We start from the raw sequence: 18,042 nt of genomic DNA on the forward strand, positions 1-18,042 counted from the left end.
TGCTTTGCTGGATATTTCAACCAGAGAAAAAGAACATCCTAAAAAGCCCCAAACCACTAACAGCTTTCACATGCTGTGCCTCTGGACCAGCATGGTCTCTGGTACCAAGCTTGCTTCCAACAAAAACAGCACCACCCCGCTTTCACCCAGCATCCTGCTGGCAGGAGACATGGAGAAATGGATGGTGTACCCAGAAAACCACTGGGTCTCTCCAGCTGGCACCCCCACTTGCTGAATTCTGCATTTTCTCCCCAATCACACAGAGCTCCTTTAAGCTCAGAGTCCTGGTGACGCTCAGCACGATGCCAGAGGTTGCCTTTTGAGGCAAATGACTCCAGTGCAGCTACTTTTAGCTGTATTTTTAGCCCCCAGACTCTTCCAGCACTCCATTTTCAAGCAAAACTCCCCCTCCTGTTTACAGCAGCACAGGAGCCCATGGCTGGTTGGACAGCAGGCAGCAAGGGAGGCAGGGAGGACTCTCACAGCAGTGCCTACCAGCACGTGTTTCTCCTCCAGCACTGCTGAACATCTCTTGTAGTCCAAGCTCTCCATTCACCTTCTGGTAAAGGTTTTCCTAAGAGGCTTAAGGGCACTCTGCACCCAACCCCAGATGAGCAAAGACAAGTTCAACTCCAGACCCCAATGGGAAATGAATGTCACCTCTGTTGAAATTCCTTTGACATTGACACACACAAAAACAATTTCCCTCATGGCTTGAATTGCTGTTCCAAGCAAAAACTGTGTAGTTAAAATTAACAGCATGCTCATTTTATAACAGAGTCACACGCACACAAAGCTGGCTAATCTTTGCTGGAAACCAAAAAGCCACCAAGGTTCCAGAAAAAGGACTGGAGTAGATTTTTCTTTTGGGTAACCCAAGTGAAATGGAGCAGGGAGAAAAGCAGCCAGTTTTATGAGATGATGATTACAAATGCTGCATCAGCTTTGTGAAATTACAGGAGTGATTTTTTTTTTCCAATGAGGTATTAATCCCCCCATAAGACTTAGCTAAATGTTACATATCTGCTGCAAACTGCACATCTGCATCACACTACCTGTTTTTGAAGTGTCCCCACAAAGAAGTAAACACACACCTCCTGCCCCAGATAAAAAGCAAAGGCACCACTAATTGAAGAGAGATACAGCCTCAAACTGAATCACCACCAGTGGAAACTACAGAGAAAACCACAAGGAGCAACAGAGATGAAGAACACCCCAGAATGAGTAAAAGGAATAACAACTGGGATGTTGCTTCCTCCAGCTGTGTAAGTGCTTGAGTAATAAGCACATGACATACTGCAGGCCCCTGCAAGGACAAGAGGCCAACACAATGGCCCTAAAAGTCACAGGGCTGGCCAGTTCCATCATGAGTAATGAGAGCTCCAAGGAAACACAGGCATTTCCTTCCCTAATTCTCCAAACACCCAGCTCCAGGGTCTCCAAGTGGTCAGCAACAACTCAGTAAGGAAAGTACCCAAAAGTCAATTACATCATCTACCCTGGCTGTAAGCAGAAGGCCACTCAGGCTGGTCCAGTTTTCATAAACAGGCTAGTGAGCTTCCAGCATTTCTCATGGAAGGCACTTCCTTTTGGAAGGGAATGAAAAAAGCTACCTTAAAGCAGAGAAAGTAGGTCACAAAGAAGCCACATCAATAAAGTCTGGAAACAAACCAGGGAGGGATACTGTGTCAGCTACAGAATTGGGTGGTTCTTAGAAATGGAAATCAAAAGTACAGCTAGAACATCTCAACTGGCAACCTGATGAAACACATTAACTACACTCCAAGTGATACATTACAGCTTTTCCTCTCTAAGTCTCCTGCAAAGCTATCTAAGTTTAAACTTAATTGCATGCTCTTTAGACTGAACTGGTGATAACCCTTCTGAACTCCATCAACAACAATAGCAGTCTTGACAGCAAAGATTTATGTTGCTGGGTATCAACCTCCCAACACCCCTCAGTCACCACAGCTTTCATTTGAGACTCATCCCAAAGCTTTTTTCGAGCCATCCAGGTAGAGACTGATCTGCAAACAGATGTGGTGGTTATGTTTTACAGTTTTGTATATGTCAGCCAAGAGATCTCATGGCCTGGCCAGCAGATGCCAGTGGTAATCCTGCAAAGATGGCTGTAAAATCAGCCTGAACCCACAGAAAACTAGGGCCCAGCAGTCCACGCTCACCTTTTTTTCTTCCCCAGAATTAAGTGAAACATCAAAGCTAATGTAACCTGTAGTCAGAGCCAGTATTTCCTCAGCATGGAAGCAGCAGGTTGATTGAATTCCTGGCACCTTTTTACAGGAAAACCTATGTGCTCAAAGGGGAAACTACCTTAACTCCTACCAGAGCACTTGCTGTGTCCCAGGCTGTCTGGTTTCCAACCCATTCTGAGAAGAGATTTGGACACCACTGCAAAGAAAACAGTTACTGTCTTTTGATACCAACAGCTATTGCTCTTCAAATTATCTAGAAGAAAGGGATTATAATCTATTCTTATAAAAATGCATAAGTCAAAATATAAGACTGGTGAAAAAGCCTCCTTCTAGTTGCTTATGTACAATTCACAGTGGCTTACTGGCTCCCAAATGTAACAATTAGGGATGAGCAGTATTAGATCACCATTTTATATAAGCAGCAAGTTAAAGGTGCCAAGAGAGCCAGTAAACCCAAATTACCAAAAATGTACAATTTGAGATAACTGGCCAAAGACCCTGCTGAAGTCAGGATCCAGATAAATTTGAGACATGATGATTCAGGTGAATGCTGCTCTCACAGCAAACATATATTAATCACTGACAGCCATGCTGCATTTTCAGACAGTTTTGTATTTTCACCCTTTTCTGGTTTTTAACACAGAAAAAGCAATGTATTCTGACAAAATAAAATAGCAGAAAGCAAGTTGTGCCAGAATTGCAAAGATTAATGCCCTTTCATACCACTAAGGTTTTCAACTATTATTACTGCATTCCTCTCAATTTTTTTTTTTCAGCAAAGTTTCAGACATATTTTGACTTTTACAACATGCAAATTCCCCATTTCTAGCACTGGTCTGGAATAAAAAAAATATTTGCTTCCTTCTTATCATCCTTCCTATTATCCTGTACATTCATCATTTCTACAAACAGAGGCTGTTTACTTCACATTCCTGACTTCCTATTAATAAAGTCCAAAAAAAAGAAAAAAACAGAAATTAGAGCAGAAAATGCTTAATTTCCGTCCCAGGCTAAAAAAAAGAAAAGAGGCTTTCTTCCTAATTTGATTTAATGGTTATAATGATTTAATGGCTATAAATTGAGAAATTAGCAACCACTGGCATCAAAATGAGGAGAGTTGAATTAGAAATGGCCTCAGTTCACACTGCTCTGACAGTACTTGCAGAACTGGACATGAACAGCCACAGGAGCTTCTTTAAGCAGAGGAGTCGCCAGCCAAGGGTACGTGGAAGCAAACTGACATAAATATTTATGGCAAGACCATAAAACTTTTTTTGCTACTTCACTACATGGGATATAAAACTCATTATCTCTAGGGAGTTGAGGCACTTTGAAAACTTCAGTGAGCAGGGCCTGAGCTAATGGAAGAAGTTAAGGAAGGACCCCATGAAATCTATTCAACAGGGTAATTAATCACACCACACCTCACTGACATCCTAAGCAAGTGCTGCCAGAGAGTGAGAGAGAAAGGGACCCCATAAACCAATGCCATTTAGAAGATAAATCTTCCCAAACCTGGTTTAGAAGGATGCTGGTTTCTTTCCTGACTTCTTATTTTCCAGGATACCTATCAACTACTCACCATTCTGAACAAAAAAAAAAAAAAAGATGGAAAATAATTACAGAAACATACCTCAAAATAGGAAATACTTGGTATTATTTGACGAGGAAGTCTAATGATTTCCTAGCAAGTGTGAGCCCATTGTGTTTCTGCTGCGTGATGTACGTGTTCCAGTATATTTAAACAAGTGGGAAATGCAGCAGAGGCAGCAGCTTGTCTGTACAGCTTGAGGTATAACCTCATCATGTAAATAAACATCTTCTCAGGAAGCATTTTGTCTCCTCTTCTTTCCTAGAGCCTGCAGTGCACTGCACTCCTAAGATAAAACAGCTAATTAACATGGAAAACTACTATGGATCAGTCAAGTGTTGGCAAAGCCAACCAAATTTGTGTTATGCACTGGCACTGGGTCCCAAACGCCACAGGAAGGATGTTGGAGCTCAAAGGGGTTTAACCATTGTTCTATGGTTTTGCAGCTTTGATCTGTGAGGTATTTGCTTCCCCCAGTCAGCAGTGAGGAGTTACCCACCTGAAATTAATGGTTCAGGCACCACCCAGCCCTGCTTACAAATCAGGAAAAGCTAATGAGTGCTGGCTATCCAACACCTTCATCCCAGTGGTCCAGCCTGCTATCACTGTATTGAGACAAGTTTATTCCATTTTGAAGGCCAACAAAGCTTCACCTTTGGCTTCTTGGGGAGTAAGAAAAAAAAATATAAAAGGAACAAGTAGATGCAATCACCTGAACAGAAGTCCCCCCCCTCTGAGGGCATCTTGCCCTGCTGACCTACAGATGTGACAGCTAATAGGGTGTTTGAGAGGATTATTAATAGTTACAGAGGTTCCAAGTAAAGCAGCAGGCTCAGAGGCACCCCAAACACAAAGCAGTGCAACCCAAGGCATGCAAGCAAAGCACTGTAGGTGTCTCAGGAGATCTGGCTTCTGTTGCCAAGTTTCTTGTATGTCCTTGGACAAGTTACCTGACCTATTTGTGCCTCTTTCCTCACCTTCTCAGCTCAGAGCAGCCCTCTCAAATAAAACCATTAATGCTTTGGATGCACTCATAGAACAAGGCAATGAATGGTGCAAGTCAGTGAAACTGATCCTCCTTTAACCCTGATGGAATTGGTAATAAAGCAGTCACCATTTGTCACGACAAAATGGAACAGAAAACTGAAGCAAAGCGATCATTTAATTTCCAACTGAGATTCAAGGACTGCATTCAGCCCTCCCAGCCTCTGCTGCTTTGCACACATTTTCCTGGAAGCCTCACAGCACACACTGTGCTGAGTAGTGCAGCATCTGTCCCCTATCTTGTTGAGACCAGTATCAGAGCACTAAAGAGTCAGCTAAATGAGGGTGTGAATTACCTCTGCTTATCTCAAGCCAATCCACTGACTCAAGTAATGAGATCCTGAAAAAAGCAAGCAGGTTTTTAACTCTGTCCTGCAAGCATCAAACGGGGGGCAGAAATCCCTCCAGAAGTTCCAAACCCACCTATATTTCCTCCAAGCCCTTACTAGCAAAGGATGATGTACATCCCAAGAGGAGAAATGTCGTTACACTGTTGTATTCCATGGAGTAACATCCAGTTCCTCTGTGAGGGATCTCCCAAAAAACAGATGTGTCAAATTTCCAGGCTTTCCAGCTTACTCAGCCTAACCCTGAGGACTGCTATTCCAGAGCTGGGGAACATCAGAGCTCTCTCAGGAGAGCATGAAGCTGTTGTTGGTGCAGTTTGGCTCACTGCCATCCAGTGCCTGTCCCACAGACCCCACTGCTTTAAGTTTCCTCCCTTTCCCCACACAAAACATCTCCTCTTGAAGCCCTAGAACAAAACCAAAACATCTCCCCTGAAGCCCTAGAGGAAAAAACCAAAACATCTCCTCCTGAAGCCCTAGAGGAAAAAAACCAAAACATCTCCTCCTGAAGCCCTAGAGGAAAAAACCAAAACATCTCCTCCTGAAGCCCTAGAAGGCGGTAGTGGGCATCCAGCATTTCTTACATTATGTTACATGGATACAATGGACACAAAATGCTTATTCCCAGGAAGTTTTGTCTCCTTGTTGGAAATTTCAAGTCATAACCCAAGTAATGCTCCTCTTTTTCAATTCCCTGGCCCCCAGTACCTTGCTTCAATCCCCTGCTACCAGAGTTAAGACAGCTTTCTCAGAGTGAATGGTATGATCTACCTGAGGAAATTTCCCACACTCTTTCCTTGCCACCCAGACTGAGAACAGGACCAAGGTGAAGAGGTTCTGCTGAATCTCTTGGACTGTTACTGTGAAAGCCTAAGGCTGGGAGGGATTAAGGCTGAGATCATTTTTAGTCACAGATTCCTCAACACTTCTTTTCCTCTCATCACAGCACCGATTTCCATTCCCACACCGCCTTGGAAGCTGGGACTGAATACACACAATCCCCTCCCAGCTCCTGATACTCCACCGTGTAATCCTCCATCCACTTTCAAACACATTTGCCATTTTTCATGTTTGCTGTATCCTTTATTCTCTGGTCCTGGCTACAAATTCCAGAAGACAAGCAAAGCACCCTCTGTCTATACGGCACCAAGCACATCTACAGTGCAGCACTGTGTAAATAAAATGAATTATCTTAAGACAGAAAAAACCGGGGTATTTTCAATTAAACCATTAATAGCCAAGAATGCAGACACAGCAATAGAAGAAGAGAAAAGGTGCCTGCAAGTTTTAATCAAGGCAGAAACTCACAGAGAAGCATATGCATTCTTATGCAAATCTACACCAGACGCATGGCACATCTGCTGAAATGGGTGTCGGTTTTCCCACAGTTTGCAGAATTAATGTGTTTAACTAAGTGCCTGCCAGTGCTTGCAGTCTAAGAGCTAATTTCTAATGGGGTATTCCCAGTTGGAAAAAAAAAATCCCTTTAGATAATAAAGGATCTAAATCCAGGACTTGGTTTTACATTTACTTAAGTGCAAAGACCCCTTCACCTCCAAGAGCTCCTTGCTCGCACTGCTCCAGCTTGCTTTACAATTAAAAATAATCCCGACTCCTGGAGAAGAGCCTTTCTACATTTTTGTGACCTTTGGAAACCCTATTAAAGTGAATTGACAAATGCTATTCCCTCCTGATCAATTTTATAAAGGCTTTCTGAGAGAGGAGGGTGTCAAAACACACAAAGAGCTTTGAGAGAATTTTACAAACCAAAACGCAGCAATATTTCTTTTCCCTTGGTTACTTTCCTTGCAGATACAATTTGTATTTCTGTGATTACTATGTGTCTTCACAGAGGATTTTGAAAGAATTCAGATGAGATCTTAACTTCTGACCCTGAGGCTAAAAAGGCATATATGTCAGAAAATACCAAAGTCTCAACTATTTTTTATAAAAATCTATAAATATCAGTTAAAAGGAATCCATGATCTCATAATAAGTCAACAGGTCACAGTTATGCTCTTCTTATCTTCCCTTTTTTTCCCCTATTGTTTAAAAATAGGAAACAGCACCACATGAAAATGTTCAGCCAGAGATAAATCGTGTGACTGAAATACAGGAGTCAGGAAACCAGTGTTTTAAAATAATGTCATCCTCATTTTCCCCAGCATACTCTAGTATTGTTGATGCCTCCAAATATTTAAGTGACTTAATAAATTAGTAACCTAGGCAACACTTGCAACAACACAGCCAGCTGAAGGAGTCCAGCTAAAAACTCCCCCCCCCAAAAAATTTTAAACTTCATTTATGTATAAACTCCTGTCAGTGTTCCTTAAAAAGAGGAAAGACAAGCAGTTTTAATGTCAAAGGGCTGATTATGCAATAAGATTTTGGAGTAAAGCAACCAAGGAGAAAACAGGCTGCGTCCAGCCCTCAGCTCCATTTCAAGTCACCTCTGTCACTGCACAGGAGAATGAGCAGAGAGGATCTGTAATTCACCTCCTGCATGCTTGTCAGAATTCCCTGGAGTCAAAAAGGGCTATTGGAGGAGCTGTCACAGAGCAGGCATGAGCAGATCACCTGTAAGAGCACTTCACTCATCTTCTGATATGATATCTTCCCTGCTGCCGGCTGGCAAGGGAAAGCAGCATCTCTGCCCACAGCACACTCGACTGTTTTTCATCTGTAGCAAATGCAGTCACTTAAAACCTTGCTTTTGATTAAACTCTGCCTTTTACAATGGGGCTCCAACTAAAATTCATTGTTGCTTATCAACAAAGCCAACAAAAGCTTTATGCTGTCGGCATTCAACGTCTGTCCCTCATTGGGTACCTGAGGGCTACGATAAGGTCAAATACCACCACAGCAGGCATTGTCCAAACACTCAGGAAATGACATTTCCCGGCCCAACAAGGTTTATCTTCCAAGCCTGCTTTTGCACCAACTTTCTGGGTGAGTTAAAAATAAACCTATTGATCAGAAGGGAAAGAAATGCTGGTGAACACTGACCTTCTCTCCTTTCCAACACAAGAGTGGCTGCACAGATGCCGTGCAGCTCTCCAGATCCTTTTCAGCTTTCCAGGGCTCTCTGCACCTTCACCTTATCTCCTGTTAAACCTTTCCTAAAAGCAAATGTTCTCCTGCAAGGAATTGCAGCTCCATACCCGCTCAGAAAGGCAGCAGTATACAAACCCCAGCCCAGCTCACATCCCAAGGAGGGGAAAACCTTAGTGACAGTCATCTCACCTAGCAGATTGCCTGGCTACGAGGGGTTTTATTTGGTTTTTACATTCACTACACCGTTCCTACCTCCCCCTTGTTAGACGGCCTCTGGAGTAGTTTGTAACTGAGCTGGTGGAGATGAGCGATAAGGTTTGGGAGGGGAGAGGAGCGGATCCCCCCGCGTGTTCCGGGCATCCTCGGCAGGTCCTGCAGCAGCGCAATGAAGATGCCGCCACCTGGTGGGACCTGCTCGGGCTCGGCTGGAGGCCGGGGGGCAGGAGGGACCCCGGGCAGGGAGGGTGGCGGCTCACACTCCCCGTCCCCGTGCACACATCTCGGGGAAAAGCCGGCCAGCAGCATGAGCAGGGCTGGAAGGAAAGGATCTGCTGACAACAAGATGCTACTCGTTACCAAAGCCTGTTGGTACTCATCCAAAGCAGGACGCTTCAGAAATGGATAATCTTTGCGTTTTTAGATAAAACTGCAAACAGTGGAATAAAACAAGAATTTAAAAAGAAAAGGTAGATAGAAAAAGCTACTTTCAAAGTCATAGCGAGGCAGGCTGTAAAGAACCAGAAACCCCTCAGAACAGAGTTGAAACCATTGATATAAAAGAGGCAGATGACAAACTGCTGGAGTAGATAGCTCACAGAAATTGGGCTTTTGAACTGATTTCACATGATTAGGAGATGCTTCTGCTCAGTGCCCAAGCCACAGCTATTTTTTCATCTCTGCATGACACCACACACATTACCATGGCTTCAGTCCTGAGCATGAGTCTGGTATTTTCTGAGAGCCAATACTTAAAAGCCTGGAACTCAGGTCTGAGGCAGCCAAGAGATGTTTCTGTCTGCTTGCACGGGGACTAGGGCTTTTTCTGGAGTTAGAAGCTCTGTCTGCAGATTGATATCCATGAAAAGGCATGGAGCCCTTCTAGCCTATGCTTAGAGAGCCTCCTCCTCCTGCCAGGAGAAAGGGGGGCGAGGAGGGTCATTCCAGCAGTGAGGAATGTCTCCAGGCTGCCCGCAGGATTAGAGGACAAGGTGATGAAAGAGTCCACATCCTATCTGCACTCGAGTTTGTACAACCACCGTCAGCTTTTAGCACTGCTGCTAAAAGAGAAAGACATTTCCTAGTCCAGATAAGGCCCCAGAGCAACAATGTCTGTTTGCAGGATGAGCACTCAGGAACAGACTCTTCCCTGTGCTATTTTTTACATATTTCAGCAACTCTTCTTTTGCGATTTTAGCACAGGAGCTTTTGCAGCGAGCTTAGAGCAGGCACCCCATCAATGAATCTGACAACCCCATCACAGAAGTTTGCAACCTGTGATGTACACAAATTGTACATCAGGCAAAAACCGATCCTACCCCCATCACATGCAACATTTAACACCAATGCTGTGATGCTGGCTTTAGAATTCATTCCTGCAAAATCCATGGATGTTCAGTCAGCCACACCAGGCAATGTAATTGCTCTGTTTCCACAGTTAGCACTGAAAATGCTGTCTATTCAGTTATTGCCCTGCCTCCTCCTCACAAAACCTGTTTCACAGAGCACAGAAAAAGACCTTGAAACATGGGTGGATGCTTTCAAAAGTCAGTTGTCACTTTTAGAGAGAGGAAAAAAAGTAAAAAAAAAAATCATAGCATTAATCCAGGCAAGACACCTCCCCCCTCCTACCCCCTGCACACATGCCACGAGCCTGAATGGAAGCCGTCACCCAGAACACATGTCGATACATATTTTACAGAAACATTAGTTGTGTGTCAAAACCAGTTCTTGGAAACATCATCTAACAGCACTCACATGATTTGTGTTTCACAAGCAATTAAACCTATCACTCTGACAAGCAAATCTGCTGCTCCTGTCCACTATTCAAACATCAGGTTAGAGGAAACTAATTACATTTCAAACTCCGTCCATGGGTAAGGAAACTGTATTTCCATGATAATGTCCTGGCTAATTCACTTAAGCAGAAGCTGCTGAACCTCCAGAACACAGAATGAAACAGCCACCCTTGGAACTAGTGCAGCTAAGGCAGGAAATGCAAAAATAGCCAGACTGTGATTTAGACCTCGTAGTGAAGTCAGACAAGACCTCAGTGTCACACTGAAATCACATCCCAGACATTGTAAAGTCCTACTGTATTCACATCACTGTCATACTGCTGGCAAGCCACAGAGACCAGCAATGATGGGATTTCACTGCTAAATTCTTTTCTCTGTGCTAGCAGATGAAGTTTTACAGGCTCTGCAAGCAGACCAGCTCCCCTCATGGCAGTAATTACTCCTTTGGACAGAGACAAAGTGGATGGCACACCACTGCCAAGTAGAGATGCACAGAAATAAACAGCTGTCTGTCTTGAAGTGGCTGCTGAGCTCTTTTTCTTTAAAATACATGCTTCCACTACTAGGGACACTTTTCAGACAGTCACCTTTCATTTGGAACAACACCCCTACACAGAGGTTCACATTGACAGAGACACGTGGAAATGAAATGCAGTGACATCAAAAGCTGCATTTCTCACCGTGCCAGAAAACGCTTCTCCACTTTTCATGTGCTCGATATTCCTTCCCTCCCCCAGCCATTCATGGTGAAATAATTAGTGTTAGTGTTCTCATTGTTTATCAGACAATACAGACAATAAGGCTAAGCTTTCTGCTCCTGTTTTCTTTCGCTATGCTGCTGTGGTTCCTCAAACAACTGTGCAAGGCTTTACTTTTAATCCTATGAATAACACTTGTCACTCATAGGTTTGTAACCCATATTTAGCTGTGCACAAACACAGTGCACATGGCACAGTTTCAGCTTGATTCATTGTCTGCAAACTTCTCCAGATGTGCTCATGCAAGGAAAAAAAGCTAATAAACAGGAGGAAACAAACAAATACCAGCTAATCCGATTGCAATTTCTTAGGGAAGGAGAGAAGACACTAGCACATCAGATTCTTTATGAGGGAGAGGGATAATGAGTTGTTTTTAAACACAGACTAGGAATAATTAGTTATTGTCCTTGGGCTACAAGATGTATTTTCATGTGCTTGAAGTGCATGGTGATTTTTATAGCCTGTGAGCTAGCTGGGCCCTGTCACAGTGGATTTTCCCCATTTATCTCCACGTTAACGTCAAACTACAAGCACATCACAACATATGACTTTATCAACAAGCAATGTTCCTCACTGTGGCTAATTTTGAAACCACATTCCTGCTTCCACTCATGGAAGATACAACCTTGGGTAACAATCAGATAGGCTGGTGCCAGACATCCTCTCCTTAAGTACATTCTCATTTTACCTTTAGAAAGTATTCTCAACAAACAAACAATCGAAGACAAATGGCTTTCTTTGGAACTCCTCTCAACAACAGCAGTGAGATATTTTTACATAAGGCTGCATTTTATAGTCCCAGCTCTAGGCTGGGATTAACAAAAGCAAGGTAAGCAAGAAGCAGCAGGCTAAACAGTGCAAACGACTAAAAATCCCAAACTTCTATTACAATTAATTCTGCTAAGTATAACTTCACTCATTGATGCACCAGACAGAAAGCAGACAGACAACCTCATCCCACTGCACCAGCTTTTCAAGCTTCCAAAATAAACACAAAGGTCTTTGAACAGACCATGCTCTCCAGAAAACCTGCAGCCTGATCTTCCTCATTTGATATGTGTGAAGGCTCAGGCTGCTGGTACTCACAATAATTACCTGCCATCAGCCAAGAAATGCAGCAGAGTTGTTGCAGATAACTTATTCATGTCATCGTTGTGTTTCAGGAATAACACAACCAGTAACAGATCAATGACACGGGTAACAGAGAGCATTTGCTTCTAGTTTTACAGGTAGGGCAAACCTGGAGAACCTCGTTGGGAACCAGGACAGGGCAGGAAGAAGAAAGGGACAATCACCAGCGTAAAACATGTTTAAAAGTCCCAATAAAAAATGTTTTTACAGGTTCTCCATCATCATAGAAACATGGAAGGGTTTGGGTTGGGACCTTAAAGATCATCTCATTCCAACCTCCCTGCCATGGGCAGGGACATTCTCCACTAGACCAGGTTGCTCCGAGTCCCATCCAACCTGGCCTTGAACACTTCCAGGGAAGGGGCAACAATAATAATATCAGACAAAGGTAACATGTGCACACACCACGACCTTTTCGAGGCTGGACCATCAAATTTGTTACAGGAGGGAAAACAAAATAATGCCTGCAGTACTCTTCACTCTGAAACGTGGGAGTAATTATCCTCAGATTACCAAGACAAACAAGAGGGAGAGACAAGGAAAAGATAAAACAGAATTTCCACTATTTAGGTGCTGATCGAGAGATAAAATCCGACTGCACTTCAGCTGGGAGCCTAAACAAACCAGAGGCCCGGCCACATAAATCAAGCTAATTTAAAAAGGCTACATACCAGGGAGAGTTTGACAAAGAAGGGGAAACAAACCCGCGTCCTGCACTGCTGAAGACCCAAACATCCTTTTTATAAATTACAAAGGTGCCAATGTAACACAGACCAGTAAGTCTGGGGCGACGGGACCCACGGTATAAGCACCTCGCGGGCCTTTCGCAGCTCATTAATACTAATTAGATCCGGGAGTGCTCAGCCCTGCCGGCACCGCATCCCGGGCACACATCCTGGGACTCCGGGCACACAAAGCTTGGGACGCGGATCCCGGCGCCGGAGCATCCCGCACCTCGGCGGAGGGGAAGGCGTGGCCGGGGCGAGCCCGGGGCTCCGGGAGCCCGGCGGGGAGGGGGAGGCAGGGAGCCGCGGGGAATTGGGAGCTTCGGGCGCCGGGAGAAGAAGAAAGGGAGAAAGAAGTTGGGGCCGGGAAGTTTTCCGCCGCTCCCCGCCCCGACGCCCCTTACCGTAGACGCGGACCCAGCCCTGCTGCTGGCAGACCGACTCCCGCAGGACGCGGTCCAGCGCGCTGCCCGTCTCCAGCTCCTCTGAGCCCGGCTCCGGCTCCACGAAGGGCTCTGCCGCCCATGCCGCCGGCTCCGCCGCCGCTCCCGCGGCCGCCTCCATGCTGCCGTGGGGACGAGGAGGCGCCGCCACCGCCCGCGCTGCACCCCGGCCCCGCTTCGCCTTAGTGCGGCTCCATCCCTCCCTCCTTTCCTCCCTCCCCCGGGCCGCCCCTGCCCGCCCTTCGCGTCAGCGCGGGCGGAGCCCCGCCGCCCCGCCCCGGGCCTGAGGAGAGGCGGGCGATGGCGGGAGGCCCTGCCCCCGCTGCCCCCGGAGCCGCCGGCGGCCCTTTCTCCGGCCCCCGCCTGCCCCTGAGGCCGCCTCGCTGCGCCGGCCTTCGTGTGGCAGCCCGGAGGGGACTCAAGATGGTTCCTCCCTTCAGCCCCACGGCGGCTCGGGAGAGGCGTCCCGAAGGAATACGAATCGGGATGGTCCGGCCGGGGCCCATGCCCCTCACAGCGGCCCGTGCCCCTCACAGCGGCCCGTGCCCCTCACAGCGGCCCTTGCCCCTCCATGCCCCTCACAGCGGCCCGTGCCCCTCACAGCGGTCCATGCCCCTCACAGCGGCCCATGTCTCTCACAACAGCACGTGGCCTGTGCCCCTCACAGCGGCCCGTGCCCCTCACAGCGGCCCTTGCCCCTCCATGCCCCTCACAGCGGCCCGTGCCCCTCACAGCGGCCCATGGCCTGTGCCCCTCACAGCGCCTCATGCCCCTCACAGTGGCCCATGCCCCTCTCAGCAGCCCGTTCTCCCAGTCATGCTGGGGTGATGGGGTCAGTCTCAAACAGCCCCGGCTGCTGTGGGGCTCCTCAGGCTCAGACCTGCGCTCACACGCCTGACTGAGACTGATAAATCTTTCATGCCCTCACACAGGCTGTTTCTCTCAGGTACATGAGGAGATGTGCTGCAGGGAAAGGAGGGCAGCTGGCTTGATTAAGTGTGTTTCATTTAGGGGATTTGCGGGCTGGTTTCTCCTGAATGTGTATTTACTGACCTCTCCCAGTACATCATGTTTCAGTTTTCTATTTCCCGTTTGTATTTTGGTGAATTTCCCAGTGCTTAAGGTACATGCTGTTTAAAAGTCTAGACTAGAACAGCTGTGAATAAAGCATGCATCCTGCAGTGTCTTTTAAATCGTGGCATTGTGACTTGAATTTTCAGGGAAGGTGGGCAAAGGGGTTCAGCTTGCTTTGGGTTCCATCCCTGTAATCTCTTGGACTGAGTCTGCGCCTGTCCATGATCAATATAGACTGTGTGGGTTCACTCCAGCACCCAGATCCAGTGATTATCTCCACTAGCACAGGCTGTTTCCAAGGACTCACCTCTGTACACTACTTAGAGGCACTAACAGTTTTTTTCTTTATTGAAAGAGCGGTTGATTTAGTGTGGACCTGTAGCAGTTATGCTGCCATAAAGCTGCTTTAAAGTAGATAACAGCTCCCACACCTTCTAAACACACTTCTGTCATCTTGTTTTGTTTCGCAGCAGAGCGGAATAAGAAGGTTTACACAGCAAGTTGTGGCTGAAGAACAGCAGCTTCACTTAGAAAGGAAGGACTGCGACTGTGTGAGTTCTGCAGCTTGGCAGGTCCCAGTCCATTGCCTGAACATAAAGGTTTGTCTTTGCAGTTCCCAAAAGCTCCTCTTGGGAGTGAACAGTGCCCTCCTGAAACACCCGAGTTGCAGTACCCTCACACCACATAGTTGTGTCTGTGATGGAAGCTGCATTAACTGTTTCAATGGAGGAAGAAAGTCCTGCCAGTCCCATGATTAATTGATGAAACCTCATTTCTGTGAGTTTCTGTCTCATGCTTGACTGAGAGCTTGACCTGAATCTTGCCCTACAATTGGGTTATTCTCTACCCAGCTGGGAGGGAGCAGGATGGGTGGGCATGTGCACCCTGCTGCAATTTCCAGGCTGAGTTGGAAAATGAAGTAACCTCCTTCTTCCAAATATTAGGTTGTTTCATGATTGGCAGAACTGGTGTAGTCCAGTTTCCTACAGATTCATCCCTGGCAGAGGGTGGACACCCTCAGTGAAGAGGCTTGGAGGATCTCACAGCACCAGGATTAGCTCTTGCACCTTTATCCTTCTGTTTGTTTTGTTTAAAACAAACCAGTGAGTTCAGCACTTCCTGAGGTTGTAGCAGGTAAGAGACGGGACCAGGGGAAAGAAAGATCCAGTGAGTTTAATGGTGTCAGCCTCAATTCTCTGGGTAAAAAAAAGGTCTTTAAAACTACCCTTTTAACCAGGAAGAGTTAAACTAGGATGAAATCTGGTGAGGATTTGACCTTCCACCACTGTGACAGGGGCTATTCTGCACAGAAGCAGCACAACTGGGACACCCAGTAGCATTTCCTTGCTCCTTCCCACCCTAAAACATGTTCTGCAGCCTGGTTTCCAAAGTTCTGGGAGTTGAGGGTGTGCAGGATACTCCTTCCAGAGCAGACATCTGCATAAATTGCCATAATAATACTGTAAAGCAGTAGGGAAAGCAGTTTTCCCTCCTACGTGCTCTCTACCCCTGCTCATTCCCAATGCTCCTGATAATATAAAATGTACATATTCTCCCAGCTTATCATTTAGTGGCCACAATCCAATAAACTCCTCAAAGTTTTCCCCTCCAACTCTCCCCACAGCCTCCTTCTTGCCGCCAGCCTCCCAGAGACATCCCCATCCCTGGGCTCTTTCCCTGCTGCAGGAAACTCACACAAGCAGACACGGGGGGAAAGGGGCATGAAGCTGCTTTGAGAAGCAGGAGAGGATCTGGCCTGTAGTGAGGGAAGGATATGGCTGCTAAGCTTCTGCCAAAAGTGGAGATTGAAAAAGCTGCCACACAATCCTGGGATGGCGTTTATACAGGAGCAGTGTGAGGCAGCAGCAACTGGTTCCCATCAAGTGAGGACTGGTTGGATCTGCAAGTATGATCAAGCCATCCCAACAGCAAGGTCTGGAAGGACTGGCTAGTGTGGTTTCTGAAATTCTCATGGCACCAGAAGACAAAATCCATTCTCCAGCCTTTATTGGTGGGGTTCAGGGCAACATAAACAATAATAAAGAGCAGGGATGACTAAAATAGGAAGGCTGGTTTTGCGGGCCTGACAGGAGCAAAAATAGACATATTTTATAAATAAAGATGTCCTGGAAATCAGAGACTCCCAAGTTTCATGCTCACCAGTTCAGCTGTTCTGGCTGGGGGTCTTCTCCACCAGTAGTGCTCAGGGGATTTGTGAAGGCATAAATGAGCAGTAATATAAGCACATGCATGAAATTCCCTTCGTGTAAACCAGCCCCATTAGTCGATGGACTTGTGGATGTCATTTTAACCAACAGACTCTAGTTAAATTAGGGCTGGGGGTTTGCTCAGAATAGGTCAAATCCAAGTATTTGAAGAGAGCTGCATATGTATTTTCATTAACTGCTGTATGTGTTTTTAAAGAACTCAAAGTACACCAGTGTGGCTTGAGAAAAGAAAGCTTTTGAGCTGACCTTCTTCCAGGAGAATGAATTCATGCCTTCAGAAGCGAGCAAGTCTCACTTCAGTGATCTTATCTCAAAAAAAAAAAAAGGCAATAAGAAAATGAGAAGAGACACAGAGGAGGGCGGTAAGGACAGTGGAAGTGATGGGATAGATACCATATGAGGAGGAAAGACTAGAAAAACAAGGAGACTCCAGTTTGGAAGAACAAAACCTTGGGGCAAATAAAGACAGAGAAGTCTGGAGAGGTCAAGAGAGGTCTGGTATGGACCTGGAATTCTTTTTCCCTTTTCTTCACAACACAAGAACATGGAAAGAAATGTTCAGGAGCCAGGTCTCAAGCAGACAAAAGGAAGTACTTTTTCACACAACACATAATTACATTGTGGAACTTATTGCCACAGGATGTCATGGAGGCCAAAAGTATAAATGAATGAGGGAAAAAAAAAACAAAAGGGATTACACAAATTCATGCAACCTCCGGCTTAGGAAGTCCCTCAACTGCTGATTACCAGGAGCCAGGAGGAAATGCCGGAGGAAGGATCACTTTATACTCTCCCTCATCCCATATCCCTTCCCAAGCATCTGCAGCTGGCCACAGCCAAGCCCTGGTTGTTGCCCAAGGTGGACGTTTATTCTGACACAGTCTGACAATGTTTGGATCCTCCTCCATCCCTTAGGGATGGAGCCTTAGGGACCGGAGGTGTCTCCTGCAGAGATACAGCACTGACTCCTCATTTTGTTACCTGCAGCCCGATGTGGTCACACTGAGGTCCGTGGTGGCCACTCTTTGCTGATTTAGGCTGCTGTAATTGAGGCCAGATTGAGCCCTGGAACCTTCAGAGAGACTCTTCCACTTTCCCTGCCCCTGGGATTAAGCACTGAAATCTCTGTGCTAAAACCCTCTTTGAACAGGGATGGCAGATAATGCACAAACTGATTAAAAAAAAAACCCCAGCACTGGGGAAAGTTAAATATTAAAGAGCCACGGCCCAGTTTTAACTGCTGCTGCCGTCCCTCCTTCATCTCGTGCCAACTGCCTCCAGGATACATGTGCTGACACTGAATTTCTACCTCACAAAAGCGGCCACAGCACAGGCTTTAAAACTCAGCCCATTAATACTGGGATAGGAAGCAGAAAAATAGAGCAAAGGCAGCAAGGGACTCCTCTGGTTCCCACTGTG

The 18,042-nt window shown here is 46.1% G+C and overlaps 1 protein-coding gene across 2 annotated transcripts in view; it reads right to left on the reverse strand.

Moving 5' to 3' along the window:
* The window catches only part of RASAL2 (RAS protein activator like 2), a 165,316-nt gene extending 151,794 nt beyond the window's left edge, over positions 1–13,522 (reverse strand). For both annotated transcript variants that reach the window (XM_071435891.1, XM_071435889.1), the window contains exon 1: positions 13,283–13,522. In XM_071435891.1, coding sequence (XP_071291992.1) covers positions 13,283–13,442 — 160 coding nt within the window. In that variant the 5' untranslated portion in view covers positions 13,443–13,522. The remainder of the gene's footprint in view (positions 1–13,282) is intronic.
* Between the last annotated feature and the right edge of the window lie 4,520 nt (positions 13,523–18,042).

Source organism: Agelaius tricolor, unplaced genomic scaffold (genome assembly GCF_023055355.1).
Source record: "Agelaius tricolor isolate 1412-34295 unplaced genomic scaffold, bAgeTri1.0.p SCAF_11, whole genome shotgun sequence".
Taxonomy (NCBI): Eukaryota; Metazoa; Chordata; class Aves; order Passeriformes; family Icteridae; genus Agelaius; species Agelaius tricolor.